General features: G+C 35.4%; 2 protein-coding genes across 7 annotated transcripts in view; one reads left to right on the forward strand and one right to left on the reverse strand.

The window, feature by feature from the left end:
- The window catches only part of mamo (maternal gene required for meiosis), a 147,504-nt gene that overhangs the window by 10,490 nt on the left and 110,195 nt on the right, over positions 1-26,819 (forward strand). For all 6 annotated transcript variants that reach the window (XM_070218732.1, XM_070218731.1, XM_070218737.1 and 3 more), the window contains one exon: positions 12,057-12,839. The gene's annotated coding sequence lies outside the window, so the exon portion shown is untranslated. The remainder of the gene's footprint in view (positions 1-12,056; positions 12,840-26,819) is intronic.
- On the reverse strand, positions 24,483-25,946 carry LOC108054570 (uncharacterized). The gene is made up of 2 exons (XM_017137609.3): positions 25,476-25,946; positions 24,483-25,297 (listed from the first exon to the last, which is right to left on the reverse strand). Exons 1-2 carry the CDS (start codon positions 25,734-25,736, stop codon positions 24,638-24,640), a joined length of 921 nt encoding a protein of 306 aa, XP_016993098.2. The 5' UTR covers positions 25,737-25,946; the 3' UTR covers positions 24,483-24,637.

Raw genomic sequence — 26,819 nt, forward strand, 5'->3', positions numbered from 1 at the left:
TTTATATTTTCGACAAATTTCCATTGCCACCTGCAACATTTTGGCAACCAACAAGAACAGAAAAAAACACAACAAAATTAAGAGGAACAAACATTAAAAGTTAGCGATCGGCCAAGGAGGAAGATTTCGCAGATGGGATAAGAAATAAAACAAGGAAAAAGTGACTGCGAGGGGAATTAAACAACTTGATGACTAAGAAAAGTGGAAGTGAAGGCTTTCACTATCATTTTATATACTTGTATATTTGTAAGAAGTTAAATTACATATAAATGAATTAAAACAAATTGAAAACTAAAATAAATATCATTATCTAACCAATAAAACTGTCTTCAAAAAAAAGGGGAAGTTTCTTCTGCAACCAAAACGGCTTGACATTAAAATCTAAAATAAAAACCGGTATTCGGAAATAATATATAAATAAAAACTGGAGTGTTGTTTAACATCAATTTAAATAAAACATTTTTTTACAATTATAGAACATGTATCTATTTTCCATTTTTGATACAAAGAATGTCAAGTGAGTTAAATGAACGAAACTTGATTATATAGAGATACAAAACCAATAACTATTGCCCCATTAGAACGAATCAAATCAAATCAAAAAACTGGTGCAGATATCGTATTGAAAAAGCAGTCCTCGATCACAGACGTTAGCTCATTAGAAATGCATTTAAAATTGACCACCCCAAACCCGTCGAATGCAACGCTTCAAAGTTAAGCTATAAAATAGAAAACAAGCAGAAAAAAAGAGGAACAAATCGTGCACAAAAAAAATAGAGAGTCTCAAATGCGAATGAGGGTAAAAATTGCATAGCCCCCTGTCACGTACATCGAGCACTAATGCAAATACAACCCTGCGGCATTTTTCAAAAAAAGCTTATTGCCAAAAAAGAAACGAAAAGCGAAGGGGCGTAGAACGAGAGGGGTGGCACACAACGGGCTGCGGAAAAAAGGGGTCGCAAATGAGGGGGAGGTCTGGGAATTATATTGCATACAAATAAAACGAAGATGCCGCCGCCAGCAAATGCAGAAAGTAAAAGCAGACACAAAATAAAAATAAAAGAAAATCAGTACAAAAAAAGGGTTCCAGGGGCGGAGGTCCCAGGGGGTGCTTTGCATTCGTAAAGGGGCCAGGAAGTTTCACCGCAGCGTTTGATGATGATGGTGGCACCAGGATAAATATCAACACCAATTTTCTCTCCGTTTTATATAATTCGGCTTCTTTTTTTGTCCCATTTTTTAATCACCCCCTCTCCCACCGTCTATGTGCTGCAATGCAGATCTGAAAAACCTCTTAAATTCAGTAAATATTTCGAAGACGCAATGTTTCTAACTAAAATATTGCAATATGATCTCTTAAGTTTTATATATCTCTGACCTCTTAAGGTTATTATGACATCTCAAGATAATCTTAAGATTATAATGAACCCCCGAAAAGTACAGCTTTTAATTTAGCCAATTTACCGGGAATTTCAACAAGCCACCAACTGCATTCCAGACCTTAGAATCCAAAACTCAAACCCTGGTGAAATCTGAGTAGCGACGAAAATTCCACCCTAACCAAAGTTTCCAAAAAAAAAAGAAGAAGAAAAAGAAAGCCACCCAACCAAACCCAGCGAAATTCGGCAGAACTCAGGCAGCACATCAAGTTAAAACCAATATAATAACATATATAAAAAGAGCACAGTCTGTCTGGTTGCCCCATCCAAAAAATAAACCTACAGAACCCCCGAAACCCCTGAAAACCCCCCTTTCCCCCTCAGGCGAAGTGCCCCTGGTTTGTAACACATTTTCGTGTTTCGCTCGTGTAGCGTTTTTCGGTGTGCGAAAAAGGGTTAAACAGGACGAAACAGGACGAAATGGAGACCCCTTCTTCTCCCTCCTCCTCCAACCGCCACTTCACATTTTATTTATATATTTCTCTTCTCTTATTCTGCTTCTTTTGCCAGCTTTTTCGGGTATTCAGAATATCTCTTGCTATTTTGTGTTGTCCTGCCTCTGGTTTTTGTCAGGGTATTTGCATTTTTTCGATGCAGCTAGAAAAGTGACAAAATGGATTAAAGTTACCTGAAGCTGTTAGGTTTAATTAATGTTGATATTATTGGATTTTTGGAAAATCGTTAGCGAGCAAAATGTAGAAAAATAAAACCAATATTTTTATTTACTGAAAAATAAATAGATAAATAAATAGTTATCTATATTATTATTTTCCTTTCCCCTTCATTGAAAGTGTATTTCCTTATTCGACTTTTAAAAAGCATCCCCTCAATTTTAGTTTTATTTATTTTTATATTTCCTTTTTTTTTGGTAATTTTTTGGCAATTCGGTCGTTGAGTTTTTCGGGGTTGACTGCAATTGCATCCTGACCCTCTTCTTCTTGCTCCTGTGCGTTGTGAAGTGGAACGCGCTGGCCAGGTCTCGAAAAAGGGGGTTACGAGAGGGGGGGTTGAGGCGGAGGGGGTCCCTGCTCATCAGCCATCATCATCATCCACATCAACATCATCAAAAGGGGACGGAAGGAGCTTTACGTTTTTTTCGGGCATTTTTTCGCGCTCGTTTTCCGTGTTGCTGCATTCTGCGTCTGGTGTTTTTTGGGACATTTTATTTGTTATTTGCTGCACACAAAACTCACAAGCACACACACACGCAACCACACACACACATAGGCGCACGCACTTCCGGAAGGAAAGAAAAAAATATAAACAGCCAAAAAAAGGAAGAAGAAAGGATACTTTGGGCAGGGGAAGTTTGAAATACTCTTACTCTTACCAGGCGATCGATTGCATTGGGTTATTGAAAAATATCCCATATAAATAAGTTAGAATTAGTATAAATAAATTTTAATTTAAAGGAATTTAGTTTTTGGAATTATAGGAAATATAATGAAGATATTAAAAAAACCGAAACAAATAAAAAACTTAAAACAAAATATTTATAAATTAAACGGATCTTAATGAGGTGCAATATTTTTAAGTATGTAAAAATACTACTAAAAATATTATATACAAATTTGATTTCGAAATAAATTTATTTTAGTATTTATAGGAAATACTACCATATCTTTATAGATATTAAAAAAAACACAAAGAAATATTAATTTTCGATTAAAGTTCAGAATGAGATCCTAGATTTTTGGAATATTTCAAAATACCTCTCTATAAAGGGTATGTGGGACAACTTAAACGGGAGAGTTTATTAGCCCCTGACGATGACGACAACGTTGACACAGGCGTAGAGCAGCCGGCGTCGTTTTGCCGTTATCGCATCCATCGGACATAACCGAGGACAACATGGCAGTGCCGAAAAAGGGGGCACATATTGTCCATACCTATATATATCTGAATATATATATATCCCAAAAAAAAAACGGAAGGGGATGGGGCGACACATGTTCTGTCCGTTTTTCGTTGCGTTTTCGGGACTTTTTCGCGCACTTGTCGCCGATGCGAAATGAGTTCATTTTTGCAGTCCTTCGTTTTGCATCTGCCACCTTTTATGTGAAGGGGGGCGATCGAAAAAGGGGGAAGGGGGAAGGACACGCGATCAAAAGGGGGAGCTTCCGTTCGAACCCCTTTGTGGATATTCCCAAAGTCAGCTTTTCTCTCCAATTTTATTAAATTTCGTTTTTAATATTAGAAATATGAAAATGTGTTTAAAAAATGTTTAAAATTAAATCAATATATTATATTATCCTTGTTTCTAAGCATTTTTCTTTAGCTTTTGTTCAGTTTAAGTCTTATCAAGCTTGTGTATTCCCCCAGTTTATATTGTGGATGTTGTAGCTGTTGATGTGACAGTTGAGACAAATCGACTTTGACAGGCGGCAGTGCGCCAACATCAACAACAATAACAACAACAACAAAGGGGCTTATTATGAGGTTTAAGCATTATGACAATGATCATAATGATGTTGCTGGTTGGTGAAAAGCGACTGAATTGCACCTTGCAACTGAAGACGAATGTTAAATAAAATACTGGGGAAAAAATAAATACTGTTGGGTGTGTTTAAATTATTGAAATAAAAAAAAATAAAATATATTATGTATGTGTGTATATTTACCATTATAATTAATATTTTCATTATTGTAAGGGATTATTCATAATTTAAAGTTACAAAGGCGGGAAAATAACAATGGAGTGTGTTTAAATTATTGACATACAAAAAAAATACAATTTTATATTCAAAATTCATTTAGCAAAATATTTTCAATTTTTATTTGATTAAAAGTTATTGAAATAAAAATAACAAGTATTATATAAATATAATTAATTAGATTTAAATATTTATTTTATATTATTATATTTATTATTATTTTTTTCTCTGTGCCCAGACCCCCAATATATTTTATACTTTTTTAATCAGACAGTCAAAGAACAGCAATTGTTTGGCATCCGCAATGCAGAGTTAGGGTTTTCCCGCACCTAATCCCATATTTCTGTCGCCTGCGAGCAGGCTTCCCTTATCCCTTACGCATTTCCAGTTGCCTTAGCTACTCGGCGGATAAAAAAATATATACAATTTTTCTTACATTTTTTCCCCTCTGTCACCGCGAGGAAAAGTGACCGCAGCGAAGGCTTTTGGACTGGTTAACACTTGATTAGTTGTGTCAGCGGCAGTAGCACTGGGAAAAGTTCCCTCTAGCCCCCTTTTCTTTTTTATTTTTTCATTCTTTCTGCCAAGGACGAGGTCCTCCTCCCCTTCCCCCAAAAGGATGTCTGTCTGTTTTTCATGTTACTGTCGGCATCATCTGCTCTCGGGGGCAGCGACATGAATGCGACGCACTTCGACGACCTTTCATTATCTGTGCAGCCACCCACCCAACCCCAAAACCCCCCCCCCCATGTTTTTAACCAAGTTTTGTTATTGTTGTTTGTGAGCCTTTGTCAACAGAAATACTGTTGTTGCTGCTGCCACTGCCGCTGTTGCTGTCAGCAAAGGGAAAGCTTTTTTGAAAATTGCGTGAGTTAGTTGCAACAGCAGGAGGAGCAGGAGATGGGCTGTGCATCAGCGAAAGGATCAAAGGAGCCGGGATTTTTTTATTTTCGCATTTCTTCGTTTCCGCGCTTATTTTTCATGCAGATACCCTCGACTTTTTTGTATTCGAACTTCAAGAAAAATGTGACAAGCTTAATTACACGGTAATCTTACAAAAGGTAGGGATATTTTTAAAATATTACTGTAAACCATTTAATTTACCTTAAATAATTATTAAATATAAATAATATTGTTACGAGAGAAGTGGATATTTTTAAAATTTAAAATTTACCTTAAAAATATTTAAATATTTCATATTTTTTAAAATTATGAATACTATTTGAATGTAACGTAAATGTAAGTAAATACATTTAAAAAATATAAATAATATTTTATAATGACAAAAGAGGGCTTCCAAAAAATATTTCATATTTTAAGGGTATTCCAAACTTCGTTTTCTGTGCTGAATTTTTCCCTTTTGATTTTTTTTGTGTGCGTTGTAAGTTTCTTTCTTTTTGTTTGTTTTTTGCCTACTCTTATATTTTCTCTCGTATTTTTTTTTTGTTAGATTGAACTTCCCTGCGGGTCGCAAAAGGAGAAGTGCGTCAGAAGTGCACTTCAGTTGGCAGAGGGAACGCAATGTGCAACAAAAGTGTCCCGACCAGGCAACCCCCCCTCCCCGCAGCCCCCTTTGACGTCATCGTCTTGGGCTTTGAGGTCCTTTGTAGTTTCACCGACGCTCGACGAGGCTCGGTTCCTTTGGCATTGCCTACTTGTAGGCGCACTAAAATGCGTTTATGCATAATTTTGTAGAGGGTCGAGACTCAAAGCCTTCCTTTTCTTACTATTTTTGCCATCGCTTTGACATTTTCTAATTGCAGTGCCACAAGGCTGTGTGCGTCATAAATTATTATTAATTATTTCACAGAGCCAGCTCGAAGCGAAAAAGAAACCCCTTTTGGTACACAAAAAAAAAAAAATTTTCGGGGGCCAAAATTGATGAAAATAAATTCAAAAATAAATTAATATTATAATATTATTGAAAAAATGAAGCGATAAATAAATAATAATTTATGTTTAGAGCTCTGAAATAAATAATATTTTTATAAATTTTAGATTTTTAGATTTTTTTGTGTGTGTGTTCTACATATCGATTGCATTTGGGTAAATGCCCAAGTGGCAAACCAAACACGAGACGTCAAAGGGTTAAGGGGGATGGGTGGGGTTAAGAGTGTGGGGGGTATGTCGCCTAAAATGCGTGCTTAAGTGTGTGCGAAAAGAAGGAATCAAACGCACACACACGCACAGGGAAAAACTCGAACCGCAAGTGAGACAAAACTCAAGGACCTGAAAAAAGGAGGGAAGGCGGAAAAGGGGGCGAAGATTATGATGAGGAGTCCACGCAAGTTTCCTTTGTTAGCCTCTGCAAACCACTCGACACTCGACTTTCATCCTACCCCCCACTTCACTCAAAAGTTATCAACCGAGTTGACAGGGGTTCAACAATTTGTGGCAATCGGAATAAGGAAATGAAATGATGATATTTACCTTGGAATCATTATCTATACAAAATAATTATTATTGAATAAGTAAAAAAAGAATATTTAAAAAATAAGAATGGGATAAACATACATAAGTTAGAGATATCATTATTAATTCATTTAAATAATGAAATAAACAAATTATTTTATATTTTATACACCACTTCCTTTGTTTAATAATTAAGAAACTTAAAATATTCTGATCAGTGTTGGTTAATTTGATCTAGTGACCCCACACACACATAAGTCGCTTGCATTTTCCCCACCAACTTTGGTTCGAAATTCTTGTGAAGACAAATTGTTGTTGATGATTCCCGTTGCATTTGTTTGATATTCGCTGACACTGAGATTTCAGCTTGCTTAAGGAGTAGGCGGTGCGGCCCTAAAGGGGGCGGGGCAGAAGGGGCATCGCCTCGGTTTCATATTCACTGGCCCGCTGACGTTGACGTTTCACTGTTGTTGCTGCAGTTGCAGTTGCAGTCGCTGCACAGTAAAAAAATATGACACACTTTTTTTAAAAACCAAATTTTAAAAAAATTTAATAAAGGTTATAAATATAATATAATATTTAATTTAAATTTTTTTGGTCGATATTTATATACATATCAAACGATTCAAGCATGAATTTTAATACCAAACTACAATTTTTAATACTTTTAAAATAAATAATTTTTTTTTAATTTACCAAAAATTTTAATATAATTTTTTTCGGTGTATTGCACCCGATGCAATTGCCGCTCGCCTCTCCTTCATATTTGTCTTCTGTTTTCCTTTTTTTTATTTTGTTTCTCTGTTTTTGCCTATGTGTTTTTCCAGGAATTCCGTCACTGATACTGCCATATGCAAAACAAAACACAAAACAATAAAAAACAAAAAAAAATACAATAAAAAACTACACAAAATAAGTTCGTAAAAAATGATTGCTGCATATTTTCACAACGTCATTTTCTGGAAAATAAATGCAGAAAGAAAAAATTATTGTTTGTTGTACAATAATTTATGCAAATATTGCAGACGCGCGCAAGAAAAGAAACTTTATAATTATGAAGAGGGGTGCCGGCCAGAAGAAGAAGGGTTTTTCAGCGAGGAGGGGTTGGAGGAGGGGTTGCTGACCAGCCGGCTGTCTGTCATTCAATCATTCCGTCCGCCAGTCAGTTTGTCATTCGTCGTCGGTCGGTCGGTATCTCAGTCTCAGTTTTAGAAAATTGAGCATGTAAAATGGGTTTTGGCTTTTGGAGAGTTCTTGTTTATATTTTTAATTAAAATTAAATTCATATATTAATAATGAAAATAATAAGATGAGTACACAGAGAGAAAAACAAAGAAATTAAGAACTTTCTTTAATTAAGAACATTCTTGTCCTTATGTTCTTCAGTAAAAATTTGCTCTTATTAAATATACAAAATTTAAGAACGAATTGTACTTGTATTAAGAATTTTTTTCCTAAACGTAGAATGTCTTTTTTTCCTCAGTCTTTATAAAATATTTGTTTAGCTCGCGGGACTTACATTTCATTTAGTTTAATTTCTCGAACAATTATTTCGGTTGATTTTAGATGACAGCTTTCAAAGTGCACGGTTTACTGAATTGGAGCTTTGTTTGCCTCTTCGACTTTCTTAACTTGTTTGGCATATTTTATATTTGTCTCGTTATGCTATTTTCCCACCGCCCCCTTTCGGCATATAAACACTCTCAAAATGGAGAGATGCCGTGACATTTGTCCGTTTATCCCTGGGTCTCCACCCCGTCGTCAGTCGATTGCCGTCTAAAGTTTCATAAATTCAACGAATTCTGTCGCCCAGGGTGAAATCAAAGCACAGCACAAAATGTAAGCATACAAATTCCACGAGTTCTAGTAGAAATATTGTTCTGTAGGCATTAAAAATCGGCAAAGAAAAATTGTAATTGTTAAAATTTATTTTCCGGAAAAAGCATTAAAAAAATTTATTAGTAATTTAAATTGAAGTTATTAATATTTATACGGTTTTTTATTTCGGTATCTATTATTAATTTATTAGTTTTTTATTTCAATGGTTAGGGAAAATTATTGAAAAAAGTATTTACTTATTTATTTGCAAGGGTATAGAAATTCTTTGAAAAACAGGAATGCTAAGTAAATATTTTTTTATGATTCTTTATGCAGTTTTCATAATGTAAGCTATTCATATTTATGTCTTAACCTTTTTCCTCTTTCGATTATTGCATAAATTTATTGTCAACATTTTTGCTTGTGCTATTTTCTATATTCCATATTTTGTTGTTTTTTTTTGTGTTTTTTTTTGTGTCACGCATGGCGACAATTGCATACAAGTGGATGGAATTTGGGAGTGTCCTTGCCCGTGTTTAGTTGTCCTTATCGATGGGCGAGGAAGCGGGACGGAGGATGGACGTGGGACAGACAGACAGACAGACGAGACAGATAAAATAAATGGAAAATGCGCACAAAGAAAACGAAATTAAAAACGCAAGACGCCAACCAAGGGACTGGGTTTTTATGTACCAGAGACCTCGGCACTTTTACCCTTTTACCCTTCTTCCCTGCGAACTGCCGTTTTACACCCTGCCATTTGCCATTCCCATTCAAAGTGCCTCATTCTCCTTCATTGCCTTCGCCATTTCCCTTCCTCCCCCCCCTGACATTTCCCCGTGCATTTCCCCCCTTCTGCATTTTTACCCATTCAACAACGCGTTTCACCTGCAACACGGAATATGCAACTTGCCACTGTCGAGGGTTTTTCAGTTGTTGTTGTGTTGTCTTGTTGTTTTGTGTTTTTTATTTTCATTTTTATTTTTGTGTGTCTTCTTCACTCCTGGAGTCCTGGGCCTCGAGCTTAACCCCACGGCGGGTTTATGGGTCGAATAGAACATTCTTGTTTTTATTGCGGTTTTATTAGATTATTATTATATAAAAGCTTAAAAGCCTGCAGAATTTGTAAAATATTTTCAATGATTTTCTTAAAATTTAATATATTTAAAAATGAATCGGATATATATTTATTATTAAATTTATCTATTTGCAGAACTATAAATTACAGAAATGTTTAAAATCATTTTTCATTTGTAAATTCTGGAATATAGATTTTATGTACTATTTTTTTTTTTAATTTATTTTGTTCCTAAATACCAGGAACAAAATATTTTGTAGGTGTATTTTGTTGGTTGAAATATAAATTATATAAATTTTAAATTATTTTTGTCTCAAAAAAATCTAAGCCACAATTAACTAGACAAATCATGGCGCTTGCACAAGGGTTAATAAATATGTGTCGATTGTGCAGCCAGGGGGGTGTTTGTGGTGCAAAAGGGGGGCGTGGGGTGTATCTTCAACTGTCTACAGTTGCCTCAACTGTTGATGCAACACACTCACACACATCAAACAGCTGTGCAGACATTTTAAGCAGCCTGTCGTCATTGTTTATGGCCATTACATATGTATGTGCCACACATAAACACACCAAATATATATATATATGTATATATATTTTTTTTTTGTACACGTATTCGCAGAGATGTAGAACCCCTAGACATTTTCTAGACTCGCTTCTAGTACGAGTGTATCTATCAACAATGCGTCTCGCCGTCTGACTTCAGTCTGACTCCCCGTCTGGATGTCTGGCATTGGTTTAACTGTCTGTCTGTCTGTCCGTCGGTCTGTCCGTATGTCTGTCCGTCCTTCTGTCTGGCCTGACTTCTGTCTATATCTATACCTCTACCCCGTCCGGAAATCGCCGGCTTGAGGCCTGCTGCCTTCTGCCTGAAGAGCTTATCAGTGCGTGCTGCCCCATCCATCAGATTTCCCGGCAATTGAACTGATCGTTTTGGTAATGTAATAACTATATTTCCTCAAATCAAATTGCATTTGCTTTAAGTTGGCTTCACATTCGATTTAGATTTGATTCGAATTTTGTCTTCGATTTTCTACAGTTTTCGATTTTTGTTGGCTTAAATTTTCAGTAGGTTTACATTCTTTCGAATTTACAAATTTCCTTAAGTTAGGCTTTATCTTCGATTTTATATTAATTTTTTTTCTTAACTTTATTTTATTTTTTTTTTGTATGATATTTTATAAATGAAGCTTTTATTATTTTCAAATGTAGATTTTTTTAGGCTTTACTCTCTTTACAAATTATTTATTACAGTTTTATTTTGTACCTATTAATGCCTTTAAAAATCATATAAAGGCGCCTTTAATCAGTTGCTATAGTTAATTTTCTACCATTTTCCTTCCTGCATGTGCTTGAACTTGAACTTTGAACCTACTTATGCTTGGCAAAGCCAAACAACAGCAACAAAAACAAGAACAACAAGCTCAAAGTCGAGGAAAAATGGAAACTTTTTCAATGCCACAACCACAGACACAACTGCCAGATGCTGCTGCTCGGCGTTTTCTTGCTCTGCCATCGGCTTTTCTTCCCCGCTTCATAGTTGCGGCTGATTAAAATATGCAAAATAGCAGAGACCGGGAAAAGATGGAGCGATGACGTCAAGAGGCCAAAAATTGTTGAGGGAAAACCCAAAAACAAGAAAGAAGAACTTTATTCAAGGCTAGAAAGTGGGGAACAAAAATATTTCAAGTGCCGTTTTAATTATTTTATTATTAAATTATTTGTAATTATTTAAGTCATTTTAGTTTTAGTCAAACAGGAGGTTACTTTAAAAAAAGTATTTTTTTTTTTAATAAATTAACTAAATTTAAACCTATTTACTGATTTTTTTATTTGTTTTTTTTTTTAAATAATATATTATTAATGCGATTTTTAATAAGCTAATATAGTTAGCTTAACTTTAATTTGTAAGACACATTCTTTGGTCTCTTAACCCTTGAAATCCGCTTTTTGAGTAAGTTATAATTAAAAAGTTGACTTTTGTCGCTCACTGTGAGCCACGTCATAATTAAGCGCGCCTGCCACATGTTGCAGTCGAAAACTTTTCTCTTTATGGCTGTGTGTGTGTGTTAATTTCACCAAAACATTCTCAATGAGAGTGTGTGTGTGTGTGTGGCACTTGAGGCAACAACGCAGACAGTTAACAGACTTTCTGAGACAACAACAAGAACAACTATAACAGGCGACGACTATGTGGCATTGCCATTCAACTTTTCACCCCCAAAAACCCCTCTTCCCACCATTTCTGCAAACAAGAATAACATTCATTTTGGGTAATTAAAGTAGTGAAAGTTTTACCAACACACACATTCGTCTTCATATTCACACTTGTGACATTTGCCATAGCCTACATTTAAGCTAAATAGACAATTTTGATGAGTAGTTAAATAGATTCGAGAAGTGCTCAGGGGGCATCAACTTGAACTTCAGTTTGACAAACATGATTAAAAAACATTCTTGTAAGCTTTGGAAAAGGTTTAACAGGAGTTAACATTTTGGGAACATTTATTGAAAGGATTTTTCTTTAATATTTGTATTAATAACAAAAACATTGAAATATTCTTTATAAAATTTGTAAAAATTACCTATACTAGAACAAAAGCATTGAAAAATTTTTAAGCTAATGTTAAATATTATATTTCTATATCCTTTTAGCATATTCTTCAAAATTCCAAATTTCAACGAAGAAGAAAGCGTGTAAAACTCAAAGAGAAACCGGCAAAGAGAAACCAAAAAGCTAAAAGGCAACAACAAAATTCACACAATACGCAATCTCGGCAAATCGAAAGGCAACTCTACAAGAAAGATCAACTCTACCAACAAGAAGAAGAAGAACGAGGAAGAACACGCTACAACTCTGGCAGCGCTCTCTGGCTAATATTGAAAAAAATCAAGCGAAATAATTAAAACTTTATCTTAATCCCTCTCTAACCAACCACACACACACACACACACATATGCACACAACCACAAATTCGACCAACTGGACCAATTAAATGTTTATGGAAGCAAAAAGGAGGAAAGCGACAAAAACTTAACCAAATCTAAATAAAACAATTTTCGTTTCTTGGGGCAAAAAAAAACTTTCGAACTTGGAAACATTTTCAAATTTTCGGAAAAACCCCACAAAAAAAACTACATAACAGTGTTGTAAAACAGCCCCAAATTACATATTTCGGTGTGCAAAAAGAGCAAAAAGTAAAAATATTTTAAAGCGACGCAAAAATAAGTCACAGATCAGTCAACAAACAACAAGAACAACCGATAAACAACTGCAGCGACAACCAACAACAACAACAGTAAGCAAGTAACAACAACAACAACTGCAACAATCCAAAATCGACGAAGACGACGGCCCCCGACAAAAATCAATTGGAAAATTGAAACTTATGGATTGCTGGACGGGTAACGCCCGACTGGCGAGTGTTTTAGTTTAAGGTGAGTTCAAAAACTAAAGAAAAATTATTTTTATAAATGTATGATTATTAGAATGTTTGATGATCAAAAACAAAGAGTCTTAACTTTGCAAAATCATGGTTAAAAGTAAAATACATATATTTATAACATAAGTAATCCGAAAATATTCCATAGAGCATATACTTTACAGGCTGGTTAAGTTTCACAATTATATGAGACATTTTAAAATTGTTCGGTTATTAAATGGTTGTTAATTAAAAACATTTATAATACAAGTGATCCGGAAATATGCTATTGAAAATCTATTTTATAAGCTGGTTTAGTTTTACAATCATAAAAGACATTTGCGATTTCTCCCCCAACCAAATGTAGTTTCCATGCAATTAACCACACAGGGTGTCTTAACCCCTTAATGCCCCATGCGCGATTCCCTCTCTGCCGACCAAAGAACATCAAACAAAGGCATGTTAAACCACAATCAGGAAAATACAACAAAAAAAGAGACTGCAAAAATTATTTGCGAATTTTTATTTTATGGTGTTTTATTTTTGAAGGCCAAGGTCGCGGCGCATATGGGATCATAATGAGAAGAGGAGAGGAGAAAACGGGGAAAAAGCACCAAACAAATTTTAATGCATGACAAAAGTTTTATTTTATTTCATTTTGTTTTTGTTGTTTGCTTTTTATTTTATTTTTTGCTGTTGTTTTTTTGAGAGTTGATCGAAGCGGAAGTAAGCGACGTCGTCTGCGCTTTTTTGACAATGGGAAGTGAATGCTAAAAGATCGTACCAAAAAAAAAAACAAAAAATAATAATAAAGAATGGGTGTGTTTGTGTGTGTTTGCTGTCAAACAATTGTGTGGCCAAACATGGCGCTTTGGCTTCGGCTTCGGCTTTGGCTTGGCTCAAGTGAAGGTTTCTCATTTTAAATTGAGGATTTTTTTCTTCGCTTTGCACAATTGCGAAATTGTTTTAATTAGCTAAACGTCTAAGTGTGTGTGTGTGTGTGTGCATGCGTTAATTGCAGTTTCCAAAATTAGCAAAACACACAGACAAAGGCGTCAGTCGTCATGTTCATGGCTGTCAAAGCTCTTTTTTCCCTCTTTTTGATTGACAGCAGCTGCCCTGTTGTGAATGGCCGCGAGTGTATTGGTGCGGCAACCCTGCCTTTTCAGCACATCTAATGGTCCGTCCATTATATATGTATGCATACCTCATATACTATATTCATACACTCGAAAGGTAAGGTATTCTCTTTGTTCTGCCTCTAATTTCAAAGGTGGCTTCCTCGGAAATTCCATTTTTTAATTTACTTCAAAGTTTCTATACAACCACCCTGGTAACCCTGCTTCTTCTAAAGGAAATACATTTATTTAATAGCCTTGAAAAGGTTTTTTATTTTTCTTTAATTTTACAAATGCTAAATAAATTAGTTTTTATTTTATTTATGAGTTAAAAATTTATTTAATTTTTTTTTGCTTCAAAAATTATTGCATTTTATTTTATAATTGACTTATTTTAATCTCGCAAAAAGAAGGTCAGCTGCTTTACTACAAAAACCAGATAAATTGGAAGCCACAATTGTCTGTCATGGTGGAAAACAGTTTTCCTCTTTCATTTTCCTAGTTCCCAGGGTCGCGAAATCAGGCAAATGCCTTTTCCCATTAATAAAACGTTAGCACCCGTTCATTCAAGTCGGCCTGGCCTGGCTGGCTAGACTATGACAAAATTAAGGCCTAATTGATGAAACGGCAAAACAAAAGTTATTTCTATTGATTGAGCGGCGAAAGAGTTGCCAGGCGAAAATGAAAATGCAGCTACGGAGAAACGACGGTTGCTTACATAATTATGTGCAATTTATGCGCAACGTGACAAATCAATTTTTCTCTGACTTTTTTTTTTGTTTTTCGCTTTTCTCGGCTCTTTGCGCTTTTCTCAAAGCGTTGACAGCCAACAGATCTCTCTGGATTTTCGCACGCTCAATTGCGGCCGAGAACCGTTATCATGACTTGGCCTAAGCAAAATAAATAAATAAATAGAAAGGGCAACAGTAACGAAAAGATTTATTTTTAGGCAGGCAAGAAAATAAATAATACAAACAAATAATGAATAATTTGATTAGTGACTTAGTTAGTATAAAATAATAAATAATATAGATTGTTTAAGAATATGATACATTTTAAGCTTTGAAGATTTGAATAATCAAATCAAACAAATCTCATTCGATGTTGTTTTAAATTTTTTCTTAGCTGTTTTTGTTCCTCTTTTTTTTTTATCAATTTTTTTAATCTCACTTTTCGAGCACTTCCGCATTGTGGTCTATTTTTTTTTATTACGCATACGCCGCGTGTTTGCGTGCTAAATTTGTATTTTGTTTTCTTTCTGTTCAAATATCAAAACACACGAGGCTGCATTCATAAGTTATTTTTTATGTAATGCACAATACCTATATATCACATATATATATATTTTTTTTTTATCGAAAATGCGTGCTCAGCTAAGCATTGAAAGCAAAATAAGAAGAAAAAAAAGTAAGCAGCTGGGGAAAAAAATAAGAAAAAGTAAAATAAACTGAAATGCTCACGACGCAACAACGTGCAATTTGTAATTGTTATTATTGTTGCTGCCACGCCCCGAACGCCCACACGCTGTTGTGTGGCGCCAGTCGCAGGTTTTCTTATTACGGAAAAGCTGAAAGCTGAAAACTGAAAACCGAACTCAAAACACACCAACTCACACGTCAGAAAAATGAGAAAAAAATGATTACAGCACTCCAAGCTAAAGATACGCACTTTGGATATGCCGTTAATTATTATTAATGCAACCCGATCTGCCCAGGTGTTTTGTTCGTATATATGTGGGCTTTTGTGATAATGGAATATACACATGCCCATGTGCGAATAATATTGACAAACTCTTCCTACTCGAACTTTTGCAAAGCCTAGCGACCTAATTGGCTTGTAAATCGTTTTAAATAAAATATTACCAGGTCTGTTAACCTTTTAGGCCTCGCAAAAACCGGGGTTGGGTTATCGGAAACAATTTCTTTATAATTTGATTTGAAATCGGACAATGAATAGTCAATTTACTGAAAGGCAATCAGGCTAAGAACGCAATCGACATTCGATTAGATTCCGAAATTGCAACTGCCTGGTATTTTTCAATACATTTTAAAAGAACCCAAACTTAGGGAAAGGGTCACACTGGCAAGGTCACAATAGAGTGGGAAAGGGTAACACCAATTAGGGAAAAACAAGTAAGAACCAAATTGAATTTCACGCAAATAGGAAGTGATTAATAGACGACCTTAAGCAGACAACAAAGGAACTCAAGAGAAATGCAAGGCAGTGTGCGAGGGAGTGAGGTGACGAGAGAGAGTGAGAGAGACGCAGTGAGCGAGTGCGCATGCAATAGGAGCATGGTCACCCTAAAATGCACTTCCATGCGTGCCTTCTATGTGTGTCTGTGTGTGCGTGTGTGTTATCGCTGTGGCATTGCAACAACTACAAACTATAACGCAATTATATGCAATGCTCTAACCTCAAACCCACAACCACCCACTCACCCACCGCCCACTCAGGCCTAGCTCTGTCTCCCTCGCACTCACACTCACTCGACGGCAAAATCGCATTTTGCGTGCATCAATTATTGCGCATTTCTCAGTTGCGTTGTTCAATTTTTTTTTCGTAGTTTTTCTTCGGTTTTTTTTCTGTGGTGTAGTTGCTGTTTTTATCTGACAGCCGCCTTCTAATTTACACAACAACAACAATTACTATTGTACAATTATAATGCATAACATTGGCTGAACAAGTAAGGCGGAAAAAAAAGATGAAAAACAGAAGTAAACAAAAACTAGACTTCTAGTTTTTAGGGCTGCAGAGAACAGATTTCAAGTTCAGAAAATATTAGTCCAGTTTTTTTTTTTGGAACTTGGAGTTTAATTTTCGTTATTATGGAGCTTGTGTGAACATTTTTTTTAACGCATATGTGAGACCCAGATTTTTTTACTGTATTAAATTATTTGTAAAAAATAACTATCAAATGAAATAGATATGAAATAATTTTTAAAATTTATAAAGTTAATTTTTCCAAATAAATAGATAAATTAAACAAGCATGTACAATTTTTATGAATTCGGTTTTAAAATAATTTTTTGATTGCAATTTTTTTAAGCGATAAATAAATATGCCAACTAGCGATCCGCAAACCTTGAAAATCCAGGGCTGCCGTAGTGATTTCCCACTGATTTACAACACCGACTTTTCTTTTCCATTCCCGCCGCCCGGAACACATTGCGTATGCGTGTTTTTTCTTATTTATTTAGTTTTTTGCTGTTTTTGCTCGAGAAGCGCTGGGAAAGGCGTGTGTGTGTAACTGTGGAGTTGCTGTTGCACTTTGCTGCGTGACACATTGTGTGACTGACTTTTCAACTAATAGCAGCAGGAACCAGCGACATGCAAGCCGGGGGTTTGGGTCCGACTCTGACCCATTGGCAATTAGCATTTCGGACGGAGCTGAATTTTTCAGTTTAGTTTGGCCAAAATATAAAATAAAAAAAAGGAGAAAAAAAAAACCATATCTGATCGTCGCTTGCGTGTTCTCCTTCTGTGTATGTGTAATTGTGGATTAATTATAGCCAAGGACCCCACAAGATACAAATAAAGATACAAAGTGTATCTCTATCGCTCCATGTGTCTGTGCAATTTCCGTCCACAGAACAAGGTTAATTCAGTTAGCCATTGTTGGTATAGTTTGCCGCTCGGTCGCTTGTTTTGTATTTTTTTCTGCTTTTTTTCTCTGTTTTAATTGCGCTCAGAGTTACATAATCATTGCAGCTGATGAACACGCACACAGCTGTAAATTATTATTATATACATATATGTATATTTTTTATGGCTTTTTTGAAAACACTTTCGACCGCCAAGAAGACGGATTTTTAAACCTTAGAAAAACCCGTTAGACTTTTCGCTTCTTCTGGGGCGACAATTTCAGCTTGTTTTATCACTTTTGATTCGTGTGGAAGACCCTAGGCAAATTAAAAAACACAAAACCACATCGGGCAACCGGTTTTTTGCACACTTTTTACTTTTTGTCTTTTAGAAATTGGGAAACATTAAATGGCCCACAAAAATAGGCGCTTTATTGCGAATTTTTCAATAGTTCTTAGGTTTACTTGAGTATAAAATAGTTTAAATATATATTAATTTATTATACATTTTTTTCCTTGTCATTTTAATTAATTTATTAATTTTTATTAATTTTTATTAATTTTTTAATTATTCTTATTCTTCATATTATTCCTTGTAAGATTCGATGAAAAAAATATTTTGAAAATTAAAATAGCCACTCAAATTCATATTCAGATTTATGAGAAATTAATAAGTTGCTGTTTGACCTTTTTCGGACCTGTCAGCGAGCATTAGAAACGAAATTTCACCGACGGGCAGAATCGACACGCGTTTTGACCATTGCAAAATGCTTCCCATGACTTTGGCCAAAATGGCAGGCCGAATAAAATGAAATAAAAGAGAACTTTCGAAAGTTGAGACAGAAAGGCGAAAAGGAAAGCAAAGAAGCGGCGAAAAAATGCATAAATTTGGCATAAATTATGCTCTCACCTAGGCAACTCAACCCCTTTTTGTAGTTTTTTCTTGTATTTGTATTTGTATTTGTATTTTTTTTTTAGCTTTATTTTTGCACTCCACCCCCTCACGACTGTGAAGCGTTGAAAAATGATGGCAACTTGCAAATTGCGCGAAAAATAAAGTGAAGGATGGGGCAGGCGTGAAAGATCGATTGTTGGATCGCGTTGAGTTGAATTCGTTGCTAAATGCGGGCGGTTTTTGATCATTTGTAGGAGGAAGAAGGAGTTCGAAGACTAATGAAAAAAAAAACAACATTATGGGTGGAGCTAGAGAAAGGAAAAGTTGAGGGGCAATAAAAACGGATTTGTAATGGCTGACATCTCTGAATTGATGGTAGAAATGGATGATCCATGTATTTATGTTGTGAAAGTTTTAACTGAAACATAAACATTATTATAATTAGTTTATTATTTTTTTTTAATCTAGATTTATTACAATTTTTAGCAGCATAAATAGAAAATTATAGAATATTAAATTAAATACATTTTTTTAAATTTAAAATATTAAAAGCAGATATTATTTTAGATTTATTTGGTATATTTTTTTAGCTCCCTGCTAACTTAAACTTGAATTCCAACGTGTCCCACATTAATTAGCCGAAGTCCCCACTCTATCAACCCTTTTTAATCAGATTCTCGCGATGATTAATAAATGTGTTTCTATGCCTAAATCGAAGCGACAGCAAAGAATAAAAGCTAGGCAAAAAGCCGAAAAAAATTCGCGAGTCTATTGAACTTTCGTTCGCCCCATAAGCCCCAAAATCAAGGGGTTCAATGAACCCGAGAATACTTTTTTTTTTGGGGCTGAAAGAGATCAACGACACGCACCGAAATTACAGACGAAACAACAACACCTCGTAGGCCTCAATTCGCAAAAAACCGAAAAAAAAACCGAAGAGCGACACGCACAAAATGCGAAAGTCAATGAACTCACACGCACAACGATAAGCAACATAAAAAGAAGGCAGAGAAATTCGCAATCGCAAAAAAGTGCGTAGCCAAAATTTGGCGAGATCAACGCACGCACAAAAAGAAAGAAACAACAACAAACACAACAAAAATATTCGGGCGAAAATGTTGCCAAAAATCGCGAACGCTACCTCTCTTGTTCTTTTTTCGCTCTGTCAACATTTTTCAAAGTCAAGTTGAAGAGCGTGCGAATGTGTGCGCTTGCGATAGTATTGGTTTTGTATCTGTGTGTGCCAGCGATATTATTTTTGCCAATTCTCCCGCTCTTGTGCTTTTCTAATCTCGCTCGCTCTCTCTTCTACTGCTTACGCAATTTCGCATGTTTGGCAAACACAAAAAAATAAAAAAAAATCATCACAAAAAAAATGTGCAAAAAAAGTATCCGCAAGATAGAAACGAACTTTTTGCCGTTTGTGTCGTTTATCAGTCACACTTGTCATATAATATAATATTCGTTGACAAGAATTTCGGAAGAACCCCATATATATGATGGCAAATCTACTAACTATAACCTATATATGCAATTTAGGAATTTTTGTATATAACATTAGTAATATTTTGTTATCGCGCACAAAAAAATGCTGAAAAATAGCAGAAGTCACGTTCTCAGCACCTCAACGCATGACATTAGGCAAAAATACAAAAGTACAAAAATACAGAAAAGAAAAACTGAAAATGCACTGTTAGCACAAGTCAATTGTGACAAACTTAGGAGGAAATGATTATTATAAATTTGTAAATATTGAGATGAAATATATAAAATGATTAAAAAGTTCCTAAAAGTTCTGAAAATATTTTTTTTCAATATATTTGGACCCTTTTGCACTTTGCTTTAGATAAATAAATTTAAGAAGTAGCCAAAGTTTCATTCAATGAATTTTTGATATTTAGAAATTTGTTTTTATTATTTTTAATCACATTATTGTATTTAATTGTATTACTAAATATTATTTATATTTATATTTGATCAAATTTTAAATTTAATTTTATTATTTTTTGTATAACTATTCTTATTTTTATTATTACATTATTGTTTAACCTAGGGTCATTTCACAAATATTTTCGCAGCTCACTTTTGGCATTTTGTGAATACTGCAAATGTGTACAAAGCGTTTTTTTCTTCCTGGCAGCTGTCATTTTCTGCGATTTTCCGATGCGTTTGCGACCTTCTGACCTCTCGGCGGGAAAAATAAATAGACAGCCGATAAATTCATTAATCAATGACAAAGACCGAGAAAATGTTTCTTTCGCTTGCGCCCAAACTATGCAAATTTGTCTTCCGCAAAAAGTGTGCAAAAATTCCAAAGCATATATAGGAAAACATATGTTATCTGTATCTGTTTGATTTCGTATGTGGGTCACACACAAATGCAAAACGCAAAAAAAAAATGCGAAAAAATACGCAAAAAATTCGCACGCACTCATAAACGAAATCAGCTTGTGGAGCCGGCTGCGTAGATTGCGTATACGCAATGTGTGTCAAGGACAGAAATGTGCGAATTTTTTATGGGCCCAGCGACTGCTCTCTCTCTCTCCCTCTATCGCTGGCATTTTGCGCTGAGAAAATGTTTAATTTTCCACAGCGGCTAAAATTAAAACCAAACGTCAGGAAAAAAAATAGAAAAAAATAAAACAAGAGCACCTACTGAACTAATTTGTGTGTGCGTAGATAGCATTGAATTTCAGCTGTGCGACAAGCAGCCCGCTAGAAACATTTTTGTCTGCCATTTCTCGCTTCTTTTTTTTTTTGTGGATTTGCCTTTTTTTTTTGTATTTTTCGCAACTATTCGCAATTCACGCCCACGGTCAAGCCAAAGGTCAGGCCAGTTGCCAGTTACTCTAAGCCCACGAAACAAATGAGCAATGAGTGCAAACACACATTCGCACACTTGAAATCCACAGATGTGTGTTTCCCCCTGACGATATCTTTTTTTTTTATAATTTTCTCTTTTTAATTTCGCCATGGAAAACGCAGAAGCTGTGCGTAAAATGCCCTCAAAATCGGATGGAAAATTCATTTGTTTAAAAAAAGATTTTGAATAGAAAAAACGTGGCAACCATATTTTATTTAAAAGTCAAATAATTCAAGCTTATTAAAATTTTTATAATTTATATTATTATTTATTTATAATTATTATTTAAGTTTTTACTTGGATAATATTTGATTACATTTACTTAAAAGTAAAATAATTCAGTAAGTTTTTTAAATATTTTTCATGTCCAAAGCCCATATAAATGTTAGAAAATTAATGTAGATTTCTATAGTTGAACATAACGAATAAATTTTGTTTCATTCTGAAAAATACTTTTATTAAATTATTTGAGCCATTAAATAATGTTTAACGAATTTAAATAAATTTTAATAATAAATATCAAATATTTTCTAATGCCTAGAAACCTGAATGGGACCCTTAATTTCGGTGAGGGTATCATTTTGCACACATTTCGCACACAGTGAATACATGTGAACTTGTAGCCGCGCTTCTTGTGGATGTATCTTTGTATCTGAGCAGCTGCTTCTGGGCTTCGTCACTCCCTGACCCCCGAACCCCCTAAGCCCCCTAGACCCCCCTTTTTTTTTTAGCTCGCCTATCTCCTCCGCTGTCAATGTGTGTCAAATTTCCAATTGGGTCGCACGCACAAGCTACTTTGTTGTTATTTGCGAATATTTTTTCGCTCTGTGTGAGTTTTTCGCGAGCGCGTTGATCGCGGAAACGAAACAAAAACCTTGCCTGTATGCGTGTCTATTTTTTGTATATTTTTCGCCCGTCTGTGTCTGTGTGAACGCATTGCGTAATCGGCGTTGTACTCTTGGTCTTGCTATTTTTTTTATTTTTGGACAGCAGCTTGACAACCAAACAAAGCCAAATAGACAGCAGCACCCAAATAAAAAAGAGGAAAAAAAGAAGGGCGAGGGACGCCTAGTTGGGTTAACTTGGTGGCTTTTGCCTAGTTAGCGCCTTAAAAAAATCGCACATTCATATGTAGATGTATGTAGATATGTTTGGAGCCACACAAAAGCAGTTAGAAGTCAAATGGCGCAAGAAAAAAAAGCCAGCAGCAAACCAGAAAAAATTTCGAGAAATTGGAAAACCCAAAAATTCAAGTGATATATGATATATCTGGGTGATTCCCACTCAAATAAAAAAATAATAAATGTATTCTCCATTCTAATTCAAATTTCTAAAGAATTTTATAAACCATAATTTTTTGTTTAAATGCAAAAATGTTAAAGTTTTTTTAACTTTAAAATTTTACCAAAAAGCTTTCTTTATAAATAATATTTTTCTTTTTAAGTGCAATGCAAACTTTTTAAATAAATCGTAATACCCTTAGGTAAGAAAATGAAATAGAGCACATGTGTCTGTGTATGTGTGTAGTCTTTATTTTTTTCTTGGGGCGTCATCAAAACTTTTGTGGAGACGAAAAAAAAATGACAATGAAATTGGATGATTCAAATGAAACTTAGACGAAGGCGATTAAGGTGGTTAAGTTGGTTGGTTATGCCAAAAAGTTTGAGGTACTAGAAATATTTGCAAAAAGTTTTAACAAAAATGAAGGTAGTAAATTAAAGGCATAGATAAGACATTAGAAAAGAAGGCCAAAGAACACAGAAACTTCTTCGAAAGTTCATAATTATGATGTATGATTTGAACTGGGGTTTTGTGATTTAAAACTGGAAGTTTAATTTAATGTGAAAATACCCGTCTTCAAAATATTTATTTTATTTATGCCATTTATAAATTTATATTAATAAAAATGTAATATTATTATAATCCCTAAATCCCTTCATATAGAAAGATGTATGTAGCCCTAATCCCTCTACAAGCGATACATATCTATTTTACCTACAAAATCCTCTGCCAAACAGGTAGAATACAAAATTCTCGGACCAATTCTCCGAAAAAATATCCCGTAAAAACTAAAGATTGCCAAAAGGCAAAATGAAAAAAAATTCGCGACATAGGCAATCAAAAAAATAAAAATAAAAGAAAATAAAACAAACTGACTTTTGTACAGTTGTTTCTGGCTTGTTTCTTTTCTAATTCCTCTCTTCTTTTTTTCTATGCGGAATTGAAATGTTTTTTGTTTGCCTTTGCAAAATTAGCAGCCGCAAAAAGTTTGCGAATTTTTGCGTTTGCGTTTTCGTTTCTTTTTTTTTGGGTAACGCACAAAAGCGCGTTGAGAACACCAACAACAAAAAATAGTAGAAAACGTAGAAGAAGAGCTGTCCCCGAATTTAGGTCAAACGTCGTTTCTGCGTGCCGATTGGCAAAAAAAAACACAAAAAACTTTTGCGAATTTTTTTTTTATTTCTGCTGATTTTATTTATCTTTTTTTGGGCTTTTATGCCTGTGTGTGTGCGTTAATGTTTTATTAGCTATTGTCGTTGTTGTTGTTGGTGGTGCTTAACTAACGGTTCATCAAAATGATTGCGCCCGCTTGGAAACTAGAAAATAAAATAATAAAAAAAGAAGTCGAGGAAAATACGAGGAACCAGCAGCGGCAATAGACGAAATAAAATGCCATTAAATTGCTTAGAAAATTGTTAGTGTTTTTTCATGTTGTCTCTCGAACGAAATGTTAATGTTAAGATCTCAATGGTTTTAATTATAGTATTTATGGGCGACTTTTTATGTTGAAGATCGGCTCGGGGAATGAAAGGAGTACGCAAATGTTCGACGATCTTTGCGAATAAATTGGGTTGAGGCTTGGGGAAATGGCCGTAATTAAGTTGGTTCAGAAACTTTAAACTTGCTGCTCTTAATTAACTTTTTCAAGTAAAATTGTTTTTTAATATTTGATATTTAATTAGTATGTAAAAAGTTGAAAAGCTTTTTGTGTGGTAAAAAAATACAAAAATTGGTTCTCTGTTTGTTATTTTCTCTGGTTCAGATTTAAATATATATTAAATTATAATCTGCAATTATTTGAATTTTATTATATTAAATAAAAATAATATAAAACCTCTTCAAAAGATCTGAAGTTCAAACATAAATGTTCTTCTATTATTATAATACTTTTGTATTTAACAAAGAATTTATTTTCTTGGAAACGAAAATACATAAATTTTGTACGTCAATTTTATACCATCAATTTATCTAAAGATCGACAATCTGTCTGTTCACTTGGGAGACACTAGAGCATTTCTGCAACAAGTTATATAATACACAGAATATATATATGAGATATATAGGGCCACAGGGCTATGATCTTGACTTGGAGGGCTGCTGGTGCATCTGGATGCGCCGGCGAACACAACCGATGGCCAGATCCCAGTTATGTGACGTCGTCTTCGCAACCTCCTCCTTGGCCAACCGTTTGACCTTGGACGAGCAGCTGCTGCCCTTTCGTTTGTTGGTCTTCTTTTGATTTCCGAGCGATTTGGATGCTCCTGTCGCTAAGGGTTGCGTTTTTCCGGGCTCCATTTTCTTTGTACGATGGCTTTTCGCCTGACCTGATCGCCGCCTGGACGGCTTTTTCATCTCTACACTGGCCATCGAAAGGATCTGTCGTATGGATTGGACACGCCTCACCACCGGAGGTGTAAGACTGCGAATTCTGCGACCCGAGGACGGGGAAACCCGCGAGAATTTGCGATTTGGCGCCGGCGGCACTCGGGATGCAGCCACTTTTGGTGGCAAATCGAGGAGGTTATCGTACTTGGGACGCTTCTCGTTCAGCTGGCTTCGCAGGCGGGACAACTTCGGCGGCGGCTTGTAGGATTCCAGGGTGTAGCGGGTGGTCCGCTTGCCACCGCCACCCACCGAGGAGCGGCCCAGGGACCACAGGCCCTTGCTCTCCTTCTGGAAGGCGCGGTAGATGAGATGCCGCGGGACTGGGATCGGTAGCTCAGCATGACGTTGCTTAAAGGGAAGATATACATACATTAATTTAAATTAAAAATCGATAAAGAAAGCTAAAAACAGAAAAAAACAAAAAAAAGTCCCACGTTGGGCGCCAATTTTTAGGTGCATAGGTCATAAAATCCTAATAAGGCCTACTACTCCCATTCCTAACCCCCAAATTCCCAGCTGGTCTTACCGAATCGTAGAGCTCTCGCTGGCGCATACTTAGTCCCGGCCAAGTTAAGGCGGCCCGTTCCAGACCCTCGTCGATGCTGCAATTGTGCATTATGCACAGTTCGCGGACGCAATTGTAGAACTGCAACGGATTGGCATCTCGTGGCTTGAAGCGGCTCAAGGCTTTGATAAGGCGGGCCCGCTGCTCCCGTTTTTGGTCCTCCGAGGACTCCGCCGGGGCGGATGATTCATACGTCTGTTCCCCCTCCTGATCCTTGGCCATCGCTTTTCAGCCCGGTAGATTCGTTTGGCGGTTGCGCGGACTAAAGACGGCGCACTTTCAATTTTGGCTCGAGATCTGTTTTTGGGTTTCGTTCAACAATTTGGCCGGCTTTTAGTGACACATTGAAAATTTTAACGGATATAAAAGAAAATCAAAAGAAAAATGAGTCGATATGAGTCTATTCCGGACCAGCACTCTGAATAAAATGACTTTGGAAAAGGCCGTTTTTTCTGACACTTTGAAACTGAAAAGCAGCGACTACTGGGTGGAAACAATTCCTTAATTTTCTGTTGGATTTTTTATCACTTCAACAATTAGGGGAAATCCAGAATATAATAAAGCCATTTAACCTAGTTTCTTATCAAAAATACAATGGATTTGCAAAGTAGGAAGTAGATTAAAAGTGAAGGATAGCTTAGCTTAGTTTTACGACAGGAACTTACAGGAACAGGAAGTTGATAAGAAATATCAATATCAATAATATGAAATGTAACAAAAAGAAAGACAGTGAATTGAACAGCTGGACACAATGGATCTGCATACATTGCATCGATCGATGAATACAAAAAATCTATTGGGGTATTTGACAAAAAGCTCGATTGATCTAATATTGAAGGCGAAACGGAAATGACTGACCTATCTTAACTATTAACTGAGAGGTTCCTGGAAAAATACTGAAAAAAGTGGTTCGATACAAATGATCGTTATTAATGGTAATTAATATCGATTAAAATACTTTTCGAAATATTAAAAAACTTTTTGGAAAGGGTTTTTTCTTTAGCCGCTTCTTTTCTTAAAAATCGTTTCGATTTGTGGTGGCCAAAACTAAAAATGGCTGCCAATGGGTTAAATGTGCCAGCAGCAGGTCCTCTCTTTCTTTCGCACTCTAGGGGCACTATTTCCATCCCGTATATTTCTATATACGCATAGGAGGGTTAGCAACCCTTACCGTCTTGTTCGAGTGTGTGTGTGTGTGTGTGCTCGAGTTCTCACCCTCGAAAAATAAAAAAAAGAAAACCGAGGCATTTGTTCGACCATTAAATGCGTTCAGCCAAGAACTACAACAACGAAGGGGTAAAAGGG

The sequence above is a fragment of the Drosophila takahashii genome, chromosome X (genome assembly GCF_030179915.1).
Source record: "Drosophila takahashii strain IR98-3 E-12201 chromosome X, DtakHiC1v2, whole genome shotgun sequence".
In the NCBI taxonomy this organism is placed as follows: Eukaryota; Metazoa; Arthropoda; class Insecta; order Diptera; family Drosophilidae; genus Drosophila; species Drosophila takahashii.